The sequence below is a fragment of the Opisthocomus hoazin genome, chromosome 20, assembly GCF_030867145.1.
Source record: "Opisthocomus hoazin isolate bOpiHoa1 chromosome 20, bOpiHoa1.hap1, whole genome shotgun sequence".
NCBI lineage: Eukaryota > Metazoa > Chordata > Aves > Opisthocomiformes > Opisthocomidae > Opisthocomus > Opisthocomus hoazin.
Genome location: NC_134433.1, coordinates 5395358 through 5410010, shown reverse-complemented (window position 1 = coordinate 5410010; position 14653 = coordinate 5395358). Strand labels below are relative to the sequence as shown.

The following is a 14653-nucleotide window of genomic DNA, read 5'->3' as shown; positions in this document are numbered from 1 at the left end:
CCTCCAGGCAGGGTGCTTTGACCTCAGCGGGGTGGCGTGTGTGCTGGTTTGGGTGGGTCTCAGAGCTGAACTCCTCGCCGGTGGGCTGTGAAAAGCCATCCCAGAGCAGACCTGCAGCCCGGGCATCGCCTGAGCCCCTCCGTGACGAACGTGGGGGACAGGGAGTGGGGACATCAATGTGGATGGGAGTCAGGTCCCCGGTCAGCCCACAGCTGGTGCAGCCGGGGTGAGGAGCGGGGACCTGCGGAGGTTTCTGCTGCCCTGGGACGGGGCCGTTGCGTAGTGGTCAGCAGGGCTAAGGGGGCTGCAGATCCCTCCCCAGCAAATCCAGCTCTGAAGCAAAGGGGCACGTGGCACAGATTGCTGGGGAGGGTGTTTTGGTTTGTGGGTTGCTGTGCCAGCAGCCCACCAACTAATTTTCCTCCACAACTATAGGGAGAAACCATCCGTGAACCGCGGAGCTCTAGCTGAGCAGGCACTGCAGCTCAGCACAGGTACAGAAACCAAGATGCAAACTATTTTCTCGCTTGAAGCAGCAGGTGCTTCTTTGTCCCGTGAAGAGCCAGGGAGGCAAACACACATCCGAGCGGTAGATGTTAATGCAGAGCTACAATCCAAAATGTCCACTGAAGCTTCTGTTCTTTTGGACAGGCAAAGCTGGCGGGGGAGCGTGGAGCCCGTGCGATCCTTTTTGACATTACCGACGACGAAAGCGCTGCAGATCAGGTACAGACCCCATTGATGTTACCAGCTAAACCACAGCGGCCCTGTCCCATCCCCAGGTGCGCCCAGGTCAGGACCCAGCAGCCACCGCCACGCAGCGGGAGGTCCCGGGAGGGTCCCGCGGGCCGGCTCTGACCGTCAGCTCTCGCCCAGCTCGTCTGTGTACGCAGACAGAGCTGTTCCCTTTCGCTCTCTCCGTGGCACACCCCGATCTCCACGCGGCACAAGCAGGCCAGCACCTTGTGAACAGCACCTTGCTGCTCTGAAAGGACAGTGATGGGACAAGGGGGAACGGCTCTAAACCAGGAGACGGCAGATTTAGATTAGATGTTAGGAAGAAATTCTTCTCCATGAGGGTGGTGGAACCCTGGCCCAGGCTGCCCAGAGAAGCTGTGGCTGTCCCCTCCCTGGCAGGGTTCAAGGCCAGGTTGGATGGAGCTCTGAGCACCCTGGGCTGGTGGAAGATGCCTCTGCTGATGGCAGGGGGGTTGGAACCAGATGAGCTTTAAGGTCCCTTCCAACCCAAACCATTCTATGATTCTGTGATTCTGTTATTCTGTGATTCTATGACAGTGTCTGGTCGATTGAGCTTTTCTGCCAGGAGCTGGATGCTCCCTCGTGGGAGGTCACAGATTACCTGATCCCATCTTGTACAGACAGCCCTGCTGTACCTTAGGGGAGAGATGATTTTGTGAGTTTTCAAGGCAAAGTCACGGTCACCCTGCTATGCTGTTGGTGATACTCCTGCTGCAAGCTGAACATTGGTTTAGAGGCCTCCAGAGGTTCCTTCCACCAACACTGCTGTCATCTCTGGGAAGGAATAGGTTCCCCAGAGAAATAATCAAGCGATAATGAAAAGCATCCAGCATTGGATAAGAGGAGAGATAGGGGAGCTGGTGCCTGAGCTTGTCAAAACTCTGGGCTGACCCCTGCTTGCTGGATCCGTCCCTCGTGGCTCTTTCACGCACGTACAACTGAATTTCTGATGCCAGAGAAGTGCAGCAGCGAGTGCAGGCCTGTGAGGCGATGCCGAGGTTGCTCGCTGGGGTGTGGGTGGTGGCGGGTGGGTCCGATGGCCACCCTGGTTCCGGGCAGACTGGAGGAGAGAGCAGACCCGGGCACTTGCCGAGCCAGCTGCCGGGACTACGTGTCCGTGGTGGAAAGCTGCAGGTATGATCAGAAACGAGCGGAACGTCCTGCAGATCACAGAGGGAGGAGAGGGACCACCGATGGGTCTCGCAGGAGAAGAAGGGGAAGCACTTCTGTAGCGAAGGCAGCGCTCGGCAGCGTCGTTAGCAGTTACCCCGTGGGAGAGGAGAGACCAAGGACTTCTGCACAGGGGCTTGAAAGAGGAGCACGAGAGACACCGAGCAGTGTCCAGCTGTGCATGAGGAGGCACGACTGGAGGAAATGAAGAAAGCCATGCTGAAGAGCTGGTGAAAGATGAGGAGCTTCCATCCAGTTTCATCACGGAGGGATAGTGCAAGTCTGGGGTATTAGTCAGTCTGCGAGGAGCGTGCAGGAAGCGTCGGGAGGAGCCCGACATGCCGGGGGAGCAGGGGCAGTCCTTGTTTCAGGCTGTTCTGGGCCTTCTCTCACTGTGTTCGTTTCTTTACAGCTGAGGAAGCCCAGAGGTCTGAGCCAGCCTGTGGTTCTCATCAGGGGCCACGATGCTGAGCTTCTCATGGGCGTCGTGAACAAGAACAGAGAGGCCCACGTGAAGATCGAGGTCAAGGAGCCGCCAGCTTGGGTGAGAGACACACCGTTCCCACTGCCTGCCGTACCCTCCCTGCCACGCTGCTCAGCCATGGCATGGGACTTCCCCGAAGATGCCGAGCTTTCCTCCCCAGGGATGGAGATCGCAGCCCTTTGATGTGCTGCAGATAAAGGCTCAGATGCCTTTTATGTAGCTTATTTAGTTTCTTTTGCTTAAATATCACGAGTGGGGCGAGGTGATTCCCTGTCTCTTCAGGTGAGACCAAGCCTGGACTTTCTCATCTTGTGCTGTCTTAGACTGTGGCCTCTAGATATGCTTCAAGAGAGAGAAATTCCACTCCTGCTAGGATGTACAAAAAAGTCTGAACCCTTTTTCTTCTACCTGTAAAGAGCAAGGAGGTAGAGCTTGGCCAAGGATCACGTATTCAAAGGCTGATGGTCAGGAGGAGCTGGGGATTCCCCTGCCTAGCCTCTAACTCCCACCCCTGCCACCCAAGGGTGATTTCTTTCCTGTTGTACCCACAGCCAGACTACGACGTGTGGATTCTTCTCACGGTGGTCAGCACTGTGGTCGTCATCATCTTGATTTTTGTTGTCCGCACAAAGTGCCAGCTGAACAGGACTCAGGTAGGAATCTCACAGAGCAGATGTGTCAGAGCGAGCAGAAACGCATGAAGGGCAGGAACGGCCAGGGTGGGGGGGGGAAAGGTGCCTCTGTGGGGACTGAAGATGTGGCCACGTGAGGCAGGAGCGGCCCAGGGATGAGCGGAGCGATCCGGAGACGGGCTGGCAGCATCCCCGGTGCCGTGGCCTTGCTCTCCTCCTGCCACCCCACCAGCACTGCTGCCTGCAGTCCCAGCACCTTTCAGAGCTTGTCCCAGCACCCAAAGCTGCAGAGCTGGCCCACAAGCTCTTGATTTTAACAGCATTGTCTGTACTGATAGAGAGTAAAAGATTTAGTATTTTTAATAGAAACTAACAAATTAAATAATCATCTTTCCAGAGTCAGATGTATTTCCAGATTCGAGAATACCCCATTTGTCCTATAGAAAGACAAGCCTTTGGGGCTCAAGGTTCAGCGCTGCTGAGAGATTTGGAATGCCCAGTGCCAGATGTCTCCTGCTGGTGACAAAGCCCACTCTGGTTAAGCCACGTTAGATGAAAAGTCACCTCTGGAAATTCGTATTGCCCCCAAATCCCTGATAATCCCGTTTCAAAAACGGGAGAGCGGTGAGAGGTATGGCAAGGTAAGGCTGAGCCTCCCCTTCAAGCCTCCGCTCTCCCCGGCAGGACTCGCTGCAGCAGCAGACCATGCAGGCCATCGGGCAGCTGGCCACGCGCAAGTACCAGGCGAGGTGCCGGCAGGCGTCGCGGTGGGACTCGGCCAGCAGCTGCAGCTCAGCCCCGGTCTGTGCGGTTTGCCTGGAGGAGTTCAGCGAGGGCCAGGTAGGCTGCGGGCACGGCTGCGGGCTAGCCACGGCTCTGGCAGGGGCGGGAGGCCCTTGGGATGTTTCCTTCAGTGATTCCGGAGGGCTGGGTAGGGTCCTTCGCTTCCAGATCCAGAGAAATGTGATTGCGATTCCCAAGTCTGTCACACCACAGCGCATTGTGGAGAACTTCGAGGTGAGCGATTGGGCTCCCTAGTTCAAGAAAGATGAAGAGCTACTGAACAGAGTCCAGCGGAGGGCTACGAGGATGATGAGGGGACTGGAGCATCTCCCCTACGAGGAGAGGCTGAGGGAGCTGGGCTTGTTCAGCCTGAAGAAGAGAAGGCTGCGAGGGGACCTAATAAATGCTTATAAATGTCTAAAGGGTGGGTGTCAGGAGGATGGGGCCAAGCTCTTTTCAGTGGTGCCCAGCGACAGGACAAGGGGCAATGGGCACAAACTGAGGCACAGGAAGTTCCGTCTGAACATGAGGAAGAACTTCTTCCCTCTGAGGGTGACGGAGCCCTGGCCCAGGCTGCCCAGGGAGGCTGGGGAGTCTCCTTCTCTGGAGATATTCCAGCCCCGCCTGGACGCGGTGCTGTGCCCCCTGCTCTGGGTGACCCTGCTTGGGCAGGGGGTTGGGCTGGGTGACCCACAGAGGGCCCTGCCAACCCCGACCATTCTGTGATTCTGTGATTCTGTGACCGGTGGCGATGGAGGTCTGCCTGCCCCTTGGCCAAAAAGCCCTGCCCCTGCTGAAGTCGCTTGCCTGCAGATTCAGGTTCCGTAAAGACGGGTCTCCAGCTGTCGCTGTAGGGTAAAATGTCCATAAGACGTCTGTGTTGAAACCACGGGCCAAGAGTGGGGTTTGCTTCCCCAAAGCACTCAGGCCGAAACCCCTCTGTTCCCGAGGGCTAGCACCCCTCTGGACATTCACAGCCCAGAGCTGGACACAGCGAGCAGAACCAGAGCTGCTGCACAGCCTCCTCCATGCAAAGCTGGGCTGCAGATCGCTCACCGTGAGACATCTTCCCATCCTACAAGGCTCGCTTCCATCAAGAGAGCCCCCTCTCTGCATCCAGGTCTCGTGACGTGGTTCTCCTTGCTCACCTTCCTCCTCCTCTCCCCACCTCTCTCTAGGAACTGCGCATCATCTCGTGCTCCCACGAGTTTCACCGGGAATGCGTTGACCCCTGGCTCCAGCAACACCACACGTGTCCACTTTGCATGTTCAACATCCTTGGTAGGGCTCCGGCATGGCGTTCCCTGGCCAGGGACAGGTTGGGTGCAGGGGTTGTGCCCAGGAGGTCCCTGTGCCCTTGGGTGATGTGTGCAGTCGATGTGTTGGCAGGAGCATGTCTCTCCGTACGTGTGGTGTGTATGGGGCGGTGTGTGCATGGAGAGGGGTCCCTGTGAGCCCCCACACCCCCACGGTGCACAGCAAGGTGATGGGCTTAGCCTGGGACCTGCACCAGGAGGTGAGGTTGCCACTCCTGGGACCTGCGGAGAAGGGAGGTGGGACCCGAGGGTCGGGGCGGCGGGGAGGTTGCTGGGTGTGCGGGACCATCGAGCGGGTTTGGTGGTGGCAGCGAGGGGCTGCAGGACACGGGTGGGACGTGGGACTGCAGCGGGAGGGCAGTGGAGGCTCGCTGGGGCTGTGGGACGTGTGCTGGACGCTCCCTTCTCTCTCCACAGCCAGAGACGCGGTGGAGCAGCCCACGGCCGCTGGCTCCAGGCTGGCCCCTCGGGACATGGAGCCCGGACGGCGACTCCACCTTTTCCGCCAGCACCCGGGACATGCCCTTTACCACCTCCCACACCCGTATCCTCAGAGGAACCTCCGGAGCTTCCCCCCGGAGCCAGCCCACGGCAATCCCTTCTTCCACTCTCCGGAGCTCTCCCAGCTGGATTTTGGCACCATCCACTACGTGCCCTACAGGGCAGCCCCCTCCCTGCCCGCCTGCGGCCACCCGTCCCCCCTAGCCGTGGGTCTGCGGGGCCAGCAGCACCCCAGCCCCTCGGCGTGCGGGCAGACGCTGCCGCCCCACAGGACCTGTTCTCTCCAGCCCCAGCCCCCCTGCCTGGGGCTCCGGGCAGCCCTGGCGCAGAAGCAGCACCGGGCGCCCGCCCTGCGCCGAGGGGTCGGCCGCGGGCACCAGCACAACAGCAGCGGCTCCGGGGAGAGCTACCTGACGGAGCACAGCGGGTACCTGGCCGACGGGCCGGGCAGCGACTCCAGCTCGGGGCCCTGCCACGGTTCCTCCAGCGACTCCATGTTGAACTGCACGGATGTCAGTCTGCAGGGCATCCACGGCAGCTGCTCCACTTTCCGCAGCTCCCTCAGCAGCGACTACGACCCCTTCGTGTACTGCAGCTCGGAGGGGCCCGCGGCGGACAACGGCCAGGAGCAGCCGCGGCCACCGAGGGAGACGCGGTCCAGGTCCTTGGACCTGATGGTGCCTGGGGGTGCTGCTCCGGCCAAGCCCCAGGTGCTCAGCCACATCCACTACCACCACCACCAGCACCATCACTACAGAAGGGACGCAGACTGCCCGCCCGGGCGGGCCGGCCAGGGGCCCGGGCAGCGCAGATCCCGCTACTCTGGGACCAAGGTTGGCTTTCACAGTGCTCAGACGCCAAAGAGGACCGAGAAAAGCCACCACTGTCAGCAGGCTCTGGAAAGCAGCGCTGTGCTACAGGAGGCAGCTCCGGCGGGACAGCCAGCCTGTCCCCAGCAAAGCCGGGAGCCCCCTCGTACCCCCTCCGCTTCTCCAGACAGGTTGGACTTCAGCATAGATGCCAGCAGGCAACCGGGAGCAGCTGGCACATCCCCTGTCCCACCGCCCCCGAGACACAGCTCCCAGAGCCGTCATCACCGAAGGAAAAGAAAGTGTCCCTTGGAGCCCAACCCCGCTCTCCTGCCCGAGGACTCGGCCTCGCCCAAAGCCGGCGACGCTCACCTTCCCCACGGCCATCCCGCTGGCTACCGCTGCTCGCCCGAAGCCCAGCCCCTCATCCCCAGCGCTCCCCTGTCCTCCACCTCGGGCTCTCGGCCGCTCTGGAAGTGTTTCGTGCCGCAGTCCGGCTCGGAGCTGAGGAAGCAGGAGGAGGGGTTGTCGGGACGGGAGGGAGACCGCACGGTCCCTGCCGATTTCTCGGGGCCGGGCACCCCCAGGCACAGTCTGAGTCTTCACTGCCCGTCTCAGCGGGGCGGCCGGGGTAAGTCTGGCGTTCGCCTCTCTTTGCGGCAAGCGGGCGGCGGAGGGTGGGCTGCGGAAGGTGCTCTGGCTCTGGTGGACCTGGTACCTTCACGGTGGGTTGTCCTGCAGGACCACCGACAACAGGAGCGTTTCAGAGCTCACCTGTGCGGAGGTGACGGCCTGAACCGTTAGCACCAAACCCTGCGGTCTCATCCTAAAATAATACAAATGAGAAATGAGGTGGCTGTTTTTAACCGAGCATCTCTAGCAGCTGGAATATCTTCCAAAGGAAGGGGGGGGACACCGCATTTCTCAGTGTCCTGACATCCGTCTGGATGTCTCACTGGCACAGTCGTTATCGTTAAGGCTTATTGGGCTGCGGTTGTTTTAGCCAGTCCCAGTTAACCGGAATCATTAAGGAAGGAAGCGTGCGTGGCCGGTGGTGGTAGGGGAACAGACTGAATGAGTTTATGGATTTGCACATCCCTCATTTCTCACCTGCCTCTGTTGCGTGGGAGTTGCTTTTCAGTGTCTTTTGGAAATCAGATGTAATTAAAGTTTGGCCCTTTGCCCAACTGCTGTGCATCTCTCGCCGAGAGAGGGAAAATGTGTTTGAGACGAGGCTGTTTGAAGGAACCTAGCCGAGTTTAGCTCCCCGGTCCTGCTCTCAGGCTCCTCCGCATGCAGCAGCCGGCGAGTCGGCATGGGCAGGTGCTGGCTCCCAGCAGAGCCTGGCTCCCTTCCTCGCCCCGCCGCTGACTCATCGCAGCTCCTCGGGCAAATCGTTTTGATTTAGGTACCAAATCCAGATCTAGCTACCTAATTTCTGTTAAAATGCTGGCCTTAAACCCGTGACTCACCGTGCCCATTGTGCCGCGGAGGTAATAACTTCCTCCCCGTGCTCGTCCGTCCAGCCCTACGCCGCACCCAGGCTCCTGCCGGGGAGGCAGCGGGGAAGGGGGAGAGGTGCTGGCTGCCTGCGGCGCTCCGGGCTCCCAGACTCCCAGGAACAGGTTTATTTATTTTTTTTCCCAGGCACAGAAGTGCCTGACAGCGCAGAGAGGTGATGCGGGAGGGATGCTGCGGTTCGGAGAGGTACGGAGGCGGCAGCGCAGAGAGGTCTCTCTGGCTTGCAGGTGGCTCCCAGCGCTGGTGTCCCCCGAGTCGGAGGCAGTGGGCAGAGATATTGGCAGGACGCAGCCCTCCCAGGATCGCAGCAGGGCACCTCCCCACGCAGAGACCCCTCCTGGCACCGGGACAGGCTGCTCGGGAGCTGAGCTCCCATCTCAGAATGGAACTGGGAGGACCCCCCCCAAGCCTCCAGAGCAGGAGCCGGGGCTCCGAACGCGGGGGGCCGCAGTGTGCAGGGCGTTGCAGGGGTCCGTGCCACCACACCTCTGTCCCTTTGCCGATGGTCCCAGCGGCCCAGGTCTGTGCCCAGCTCCTGACAGCGGGATGGGGGAAGGCTCTCTTGACACCCACCCAGCACCAGCGTGCTTTGCCAGCACACACAGCCTTTCACAGAATCACAGAATCACAGAATGTTCGGGGTTGGAAGGGACCTCTGAGCATCATCTAGTCCAACCCCCCCTGCCGAAGCAGGGTCACCCAGAGCGGGCTGCCGATTTGAAATGAACATTGGAAAAATACTATGGCTAGAGCTAAAAAGGAGGATGAATGAAGCTGGCCAAAGCCTGCAAAGTGTGAACGAACGCGTTCTTGGTTGCATTGAGCTCACAGTTCTGCCAGCACGCAGTGCCACACCAGGAGCCTGGTGAAATGTGTAGAAGAAACTGCTAATAAAGTTAGTGCCGCGGTAGGGGAGAACTTATTCCAAATGTAAAATGGTCTGGTTCTGAGGTAATAGAAAGTAGCCTGATCCACGCTAAATGAATGGAGCTAAATCTCCGTTTATCATGTTCCAGGTGGTAGCTTTCTGTATTTTTCTCATCATCAGACCTTTTCAAGGAGCGCAGAGCCATTACAATAAAAAGCATCAACACAAACTGTAATATTAGACAAGCACACAACCATCCCCAAGCATCCAGGAGTAGTTCTGTGCTGCATTAAAAGCGAAAAATACAAAGAAGAGATGATTGTGCAGCCTGCTCTGGGTGACCCTGCTTCGGCAGGGGGTTGGACTGGGTGACCCACAGAGGTCCCTGCCAACCCCGACCATTCTGTGATTCTGTGAAATAGGTTGCTTATTCCAAGTCAAATGGTTAGAATATATTTTTTAACTATTGTGTCTTGAGGGACAAGGGAATGAGCTGCAGTTGATGGTTGAGTAGGGAGCAAGGTTGCACCGTTCTTGTTCCCCCCCTCAGCTGAGCAAGCCGGTTAGCTGTCAGCTTGATTTTCAGGGGGTGATGTGTTAGCTTCCAGGTGTTAATGGTGTTCCAGGTGTTAATTTGTCCCCTCTTGCCTCCCCTCCAGGAGCGAGAAGGACCAAAGTGTTTGAAAGCCGTGTGACTCTGTGTCTGTTTGTCTGCAGAAGCTTCTGCAGGTGCTTTCAGGACCAGCCAGAGAGTCAGGGTCTCTTTGTGAGAATGAGAAAATACATAGAAAGGAAGGATTTAACTTTATTAGGAACTGAGGACAGTTGAAGAGAGCGGGAGCTCGTGCAGGTCTTGTGCAGAAAAGCCATCAAGCTGAAAACATGTTGGCTGACATAGCACAACCTCTGGGTTACAGTCACATCCGTTCTTTATCTTAGAAAGAGATTGGACATCAGTCGGTAGAGAACAAGTAAAAAGAGCAAAGAGCAATCTCAGTAGACAGTCCTGTGTGAGCAGGACACAAAAAATAGACAAGGAGACCTATGCCTCTAGATAAATGTTGTAAGGCTAAAAATATAAGTGGATGAATTAGAACGCTCGGCTTTAAATTAAAGTTTTGACATAAACTTTTCAGAAAACCGGTTTGAAAAAAAAAAAAAAAAACAAAAACCACAGCAGTGGGGCCCTGTAATTCCCAGGTGAAATTACAGAGAGGAGAAGAGAGTGTCTCTTCTGGTGGCATGGGAGGGACGCTGTGCGTGAAGGAGAGTGTGAAGCCCAGTGACAAGCAACACAAAAATCCTCAGCTGCACCTGAGCAGGAGGAGTACGGTGTCTGGGTTAGAATACACTGCGTTAGCCCAGGCTGTGAAAGAGGAGCCTACATATACGTGAGAATCTTCTTCAAGTAACACTAAAAGCAGCAGTCAAAAGAATGGGATGCTTTTGGGCACGGGGATCCCTTAAAGCCCCAGCAAAGGGCAGCCAAGCAGCAGAGCAGAGACCGCAATTAGAAGGCAGAAGCCGTTCTTCCCGGGCGAAGGTGTGGCTGGACAGAGAAATCGGAAAAGGGTTTGGATGCGAAGCCAAGCGCAGAGCCACGGCGAGGCAGGCCGGGAGAGGTTTCTACGAACAGCTCGTGGGAAGGAGGGAGGCTGTTAATGCCAACGTTTCCAACCCCAGCAGGAGGAGGAAGGCTGGCGGAGGCTCTGCAGCCCAGGCAGTGACGCGGGTCTAAGAGGGATGCTCACGGGCTGTCGCCGCGCAGCACAGCAAACGGCATTTCCTGCGTTGGGGCTCGGGGTGGAAGTGCTGGAGGAGGTGCTCATCCCGGCACGGCTCCGTTCAGCGCGCGGGGCAGAGGATCCCTCGTGAATCAGAGCGTCAGGCGGAGCGCTGCCGACGCGCGTCGGTGGAGCGCGTGGTGACAGAGTGCCAGGGCTGCAGAGCACTCACCCGGGCGTCGGGCAGGGGCTCCGGCACAGAACTGCCATGTCCCGAACGTGGGCTGCAATCTGTTACCCGTGGCCAGAGCCCGAGGGAAGAGCTGAGGGCAACAGCAGCTTAAAGTGGCTGAAGCCACACACCGATGGGCCTGACTTTCCTGCCAAGCAAACTGTTAAAAATTCAAATCCAGGGTCTGACTTGTAGGCACCTGGCTAAATGTGGAAACCAGGGGAGGAGGCAACGCAGCTTCTGTAGAGAGCGATAAAGCTTCGCAGATCTCTCAGGGGAATGAAGCTCTCAAAGGATAAAAGGGAAGGTGCTCTGGTAGGTAAATAACTCGCTAAAAAATAGGAGACAAGGTGCAAATCAGTCTTAATGGAGGGAAGTGACTTAGAGAAGGAGGAAAGTGGAGTTCTCCAACTCCCTGCACCTTTCAGCAAGCTCATAAATATCCCGCACAAGGAGGGGAGACAGCAAAGTTTATAAAAGACAAAAATCCTGCAGGACTGCCAGCTTTAAAACTGGTTACAAAGCGTTACAGAAGCATCTCCCGCTGCTGAGCTATGGGGCACCAGAGTGCAGGATGGAATCCCGTGTAGGTAGCACAAAACACCACACACGAGCAGAACCGCTTCTAAGGAAAAATCAAATTATTGTGAGGAGCTAGCTGGGAACAAATCTGGGACAAGCAGAAAGTGCCGTTACGCAGCTGCACAAGTCTGTGGTGCTGTCAGAGCTAGCGTCTGGCCGCGGTGCTGTGCAGCCTGCTGTGGGTGACCCTGCTTGGGCAGGGGGTTGGGCTGGGTGACCCCCAGAGGGCCCTGCCAGCCCTGACCATGCTGGGGTTCTGTGATTTTGTGATTCTGTCTGCCACTGATCACCATGTCTCAAGAAAGGGTGCAGCAGACTTGGGAGAAGCGCAGAAAGGCATTGAGTACACCCACAACGAGGAGGTTGCTCTGAGAAAGAGTACAGAGACTTTCATGTGGGAAAAAGATGATTAGGAGGGGTTATGAGAGAGAGGATATGAAATCAGGAGAGCAGGGGAGAAGGCAGATAAGAGGGACTCGCTGGTGCTTGCAGTGAAGTGGTGGCATCAAATGGGAACCAGCAGCTTTAGAACACCCAGTAAGGTAACACACAGCGCGCAGAGAAACTGGTGCTCATTGCCCAGAGGATGTAGGTGCCAGAATTAAAACGGGTTCGAGGGCCTAGATCAAGAGCTATCAAATGCAGAGATGCAAATGCCCTCTCTGGCTCAGGAAGTCCCTAAACCAGGGTTTCCAGAAGCTGGCGGTGCTCCCGTGGGACGCAGCACCCTCCACCTCACCCAGCTGCACGCGGACGCTCGGTCCTGGTCCACAGCCCACGGAGAAATGTCACTGGTGTCACAGGGAGCAGCGCTGCCTGCAGCCATCGCCAGGCACTGCTGGGGACTCCGGAGACGCCGGCGTGTGGTCTTGGAGTTGATGCCGCTTCCCTGAGCACCTCCACCATCTTTTCTTGGTGGGGTTTGCATCAAGATACATCCCTGCCTCTCCTGCCTGGGAGACTGTGCCTGGGAGTTGTTTCGCTGAAGGATCAATCCTCAAGCAATGCTGAATGGATCCTTTTAAGGGAAGCCAGGGAATTAGAGCTAGATGGCTTCCCACCCCCCCAGCACGCACGGGTCTCGTCCCAGAACAGCTGGGTTACTCCCAGCACAGGCTGATGAAATCTCTGGATTTCTCTCTCCGGGAAACCTCACCTGCAGCACGCTGTCAGCTCCCCCTTCCCTCCACCTCCTGCTCATCTTTAGCCATTCCCTTTCACAGCACGTCTGCGATCTTTACTGGAGAGGGGGAAGGCATCAGAGGGCAGATAAAGACCACCGTTAAAACCTAATAATACCCAAAGACCGGGATTTCTGTTGTATCGCCACGGTGTGCTCCTTCAGGTCACTGCCCTGCGTGGGTCTCGACGGCCAGTTCAGCAGCTGGAGCTCCACCACCTCTCCCAGTTCAAGACCCTATTTTTACCCTTCCTTTCTGTTTGTGTACCAAGGACACTTGCACAGGCGCGGTTTTCAGAAAATATTTTAATAATGCCGTTTGAGACTGGGGGCATCGGAGTGACCCCAGCGTGGTCCAAGCTGTGCAGCCTCTTGTGCGTTGCAGGGAGGCTGGTGGACGTGGGAAGCAGTTGGCAATGGCTTGTTCAATGTACCAGTGGCACAGATCATAAACGCCAGGTGCACTCCAGCTCTGTCCTCTGGTACTTTGGCCATGCCTGCACACATATGTATATGTGTAACACTGTGACTGTGCATTAATTTTTCCCACGTTGACGAGCTACATCTTCAAAGCAGAATCTCATTTGTTTGTTTTCTTCCCGTATATTTAATTTTCAGAGGTCCTGTTCCTACAGCTGGTGATTTATAACAACCAAGAATTTGCTGTGACTGTTTTGAAAAGTTGTTTTGAATTGCTCTCTATGAATATCTACACGGGCATTTGTTTCCTTTTGATCTCAGGAACATTCAGGAAAAGGGAAATGTGAAAAATCACGCACGTATGCCTTTACTGGGCCATGCTCTGCGTGAGAGCTCTGGGCAGGCTTGAGAGACGGCTGGGAAAGGGAGCGTGGCGTGTGCCTCAGCGCTCAGCCACCGAGAGAGAAAGGGACCATCTGAAGCGGGAACGCCGGCTGCGCCATTTCCAGGCAGCCCTGATGCTCAGTGTTTCGGATTAAACTGCTCAGCGCTGCCTGTCAGTAATTCACGAGGCGGAAGGGGCTGGAGACGAGCACGAGCTGCAGGCCTTGCCGGCTGGGCATGGGAGTTTGGCTCAGAAGCAATTTGTGCAGCCTCCTGAACACCGCGAAACGCGGGTGCTGTCCCCTTCTTGCACGCAGACCTCCCTTGCAGCCTGCTTCCGTTGTCCGGAGTCTCTGCTGCTGTTGTCCCCTGTCCCTGGAAGGTGCTGCTGTGTGAATATGAATCGGTGTTAGTTTCTGTGGCTAATAATTTTTAAAAAGACTGCGCATATTTTCCTCAAAGAGCAAACATGAAAAGGCCTCAAAAGCAAATATCTAGTAGCGATGTGAATGCTGGGGTGCACCATGCCCTTAGCCTCTGTCTTCTGAAATATTACAAGAGTAGCATGACGTCTTATCTTTGTGTTTTATTGTCCTTTGACTTAGAGAAATAAACTGTGGGGAGGTGGCCAGAAAAGTCCCTCCAAAAATACTGGGAGAAACATGGTGGCTTTCACTGTAGTGTCTGTGTCCTGGTGGACGACAGGGTGACCATGAGCCAGCAGTGTGCCCTGGCTGCCAAGAAAGCCAATGGGATCCTGGGGTGCATCAAGAAGAGTGTGGCCAGCAGGACGAGGGAGGTTCTCCTTCCCCTCTACACTGCCCTGGTGAGGCCTCATCTAGAGTACTGTGTCCAGTTCTGGGCTCCCCAGTTCAAGAAAGACGAAGAGCTACTGGAGAGAGTCCAGCGGAGGGCTACGAGGATGAGGAGGGGACTGGAACATCTCCCCTACGAGGAGAGGTTGAGGGAACTGGGCTTGTTCAGCCTGAAGAAGAGAAGGCTGCGAGGGGACCTTAAAAATGCCTACAAATATCTGAAGGGTGGGTGTCAGGAGGATGGGGCCAAGCTCTTTTCAGTGGTGCCCAGCGACAGGACAAGGGGCAATGGGCACAAACTGAGGCACAGGAAGTTCCATCTGAACATGAGGAAGAACTTCTTCTCTCTGAGGGTGATGGAGCCCTGGCCCAGGCTGCCCAGGGAGGTTGTGGAGTCTCCTTCTCTGGAGATATTCCAGACCTGCCTGGACAAAGTCCTGTGCAGCCTGCTCTGGGTGACCCTGCTTGGGCAG

General features: G+C 56.7%; 1 protein-coding gene across 4 annotated transcripts in view; it reads left to right on the top strand.

Moving 5' to 3' along the window:
* The window catches only part of RNF43 (ring finger protein 43), a 68031-nt gene that overhangs the window by 50058 nt on the left and 3320 nt on the right, over window positions 1-14653 (top strand). For 3 of the 4 annotated variants that reach the window (XR_012765919.1, XR_012765918.1, XM_075440283.1), the window contains exons 3-8: window positions 652-726; window positions 2342-2473; window positions 2965-3066; window positions 3730-4062; window positions 5007-5109; window positions 5562-7085. Coding sequence is in view for 2 of the 4 variants with exons in the window: in XM_075440283.1 (XP_075296398.1) it covers window positions 652-726; window positions 2342-2473; window positions 2965-3066; window positions 3730-4062; window positions 5007-5109; window positions 5562-7085 (2269 nt within the window). In the remaining 2 variants the exon portion in view is untranslated. The remainder of the gene's footprint in view (window positions 1-651; window positions 727-2341; window positions 2474-2964; window positions 3067-3729; window positions 4063-5006; window positions 5110-5561; window positions 7086-14653) is intronic. The other variant, XM_075440284.1, reaches the window with a different exon arrangement.